This window comes from Penaeus monodon, chromosome 15 (assembly GCF_015228065.2).
Source record: "Penaeus monodon isolate SGIC_2016 chromosome 15, NSTDA_Pmon_1, whole genome shotgun sequence".
In the NCBI taxonomy this organism is placed as follows: Eukaryota; Metazoa; Arthropoda; class Malacostraca; order Decapoda; family Penaeidae; genus Penaeus; species Penaeus monodon.
In genome coordinates this window covers 11,506,823-11,507,268 of record NC_051400.1, presented here as the reverse complement: position 1 = coordinate 11,507,268, position 446 = coordinate 11,506,823, and the positions used below count along the sequence as shown (strand labels likewise).

Sequence of the window (446 nt, the reverse complement as noted above, 5' to 3'; positions counted from 1 at the left end):
AAAATAAGAAACAGAAAAGTACATTAAAGAAGGTTTGAGTAATAAAAGTCTCCAGCTTATTTTAGATATACCAACAAAATGTGGGTCCTGCACTGTTGTTGGTAGACGTCCTGTTTAGATGCTAGATTATTTTTTTGTGATATTGTTTTGGAACAATCAGATTTGTTTGGATGCAAAATAGATTTATATGAATTGATTTCTGTTGAGTAAGAGGTATACTATTTAAGATTTTGTTACCTTTACATGTATTCATTCTTTAAATATCCTAAAAAAAATAATTTCCAAGTAAAATAGAAGCTGTTTTGGGTTTGTTTCTTTTTAAGTGTCCTTGTCCCAAGTTAGACCTCCTGTTCTTTCTCTGAACACAGGTGCTTGATGTCCAGACAGCCACAAGCACCAATATAGTGCTTGCTTTGAATCAGCTGGAAATGGATCACATGAAGGTA

The 446-nt window shown here is 32.7% G+C and overlaps 1 protein-coding gene across 1 annotated transcript in view; it reads left to right on the top strand.

The window, feature by feature from the left end:
• Positions 1 to 446, top strand: part of LOC119582107 — a gene marked incomplete at its 3' end in the record, with an annotated part of 6,187 nt that overhangs the window by 5,302 nt on the left and 439 nt on the right. The window contains 1 exon segment of the mRNA XM_037930349.1: positions 369 to 443. Within this exon segment, the coding sequence (XP_037786277.1) occupies positions 369 to 443 (75 nt within the window).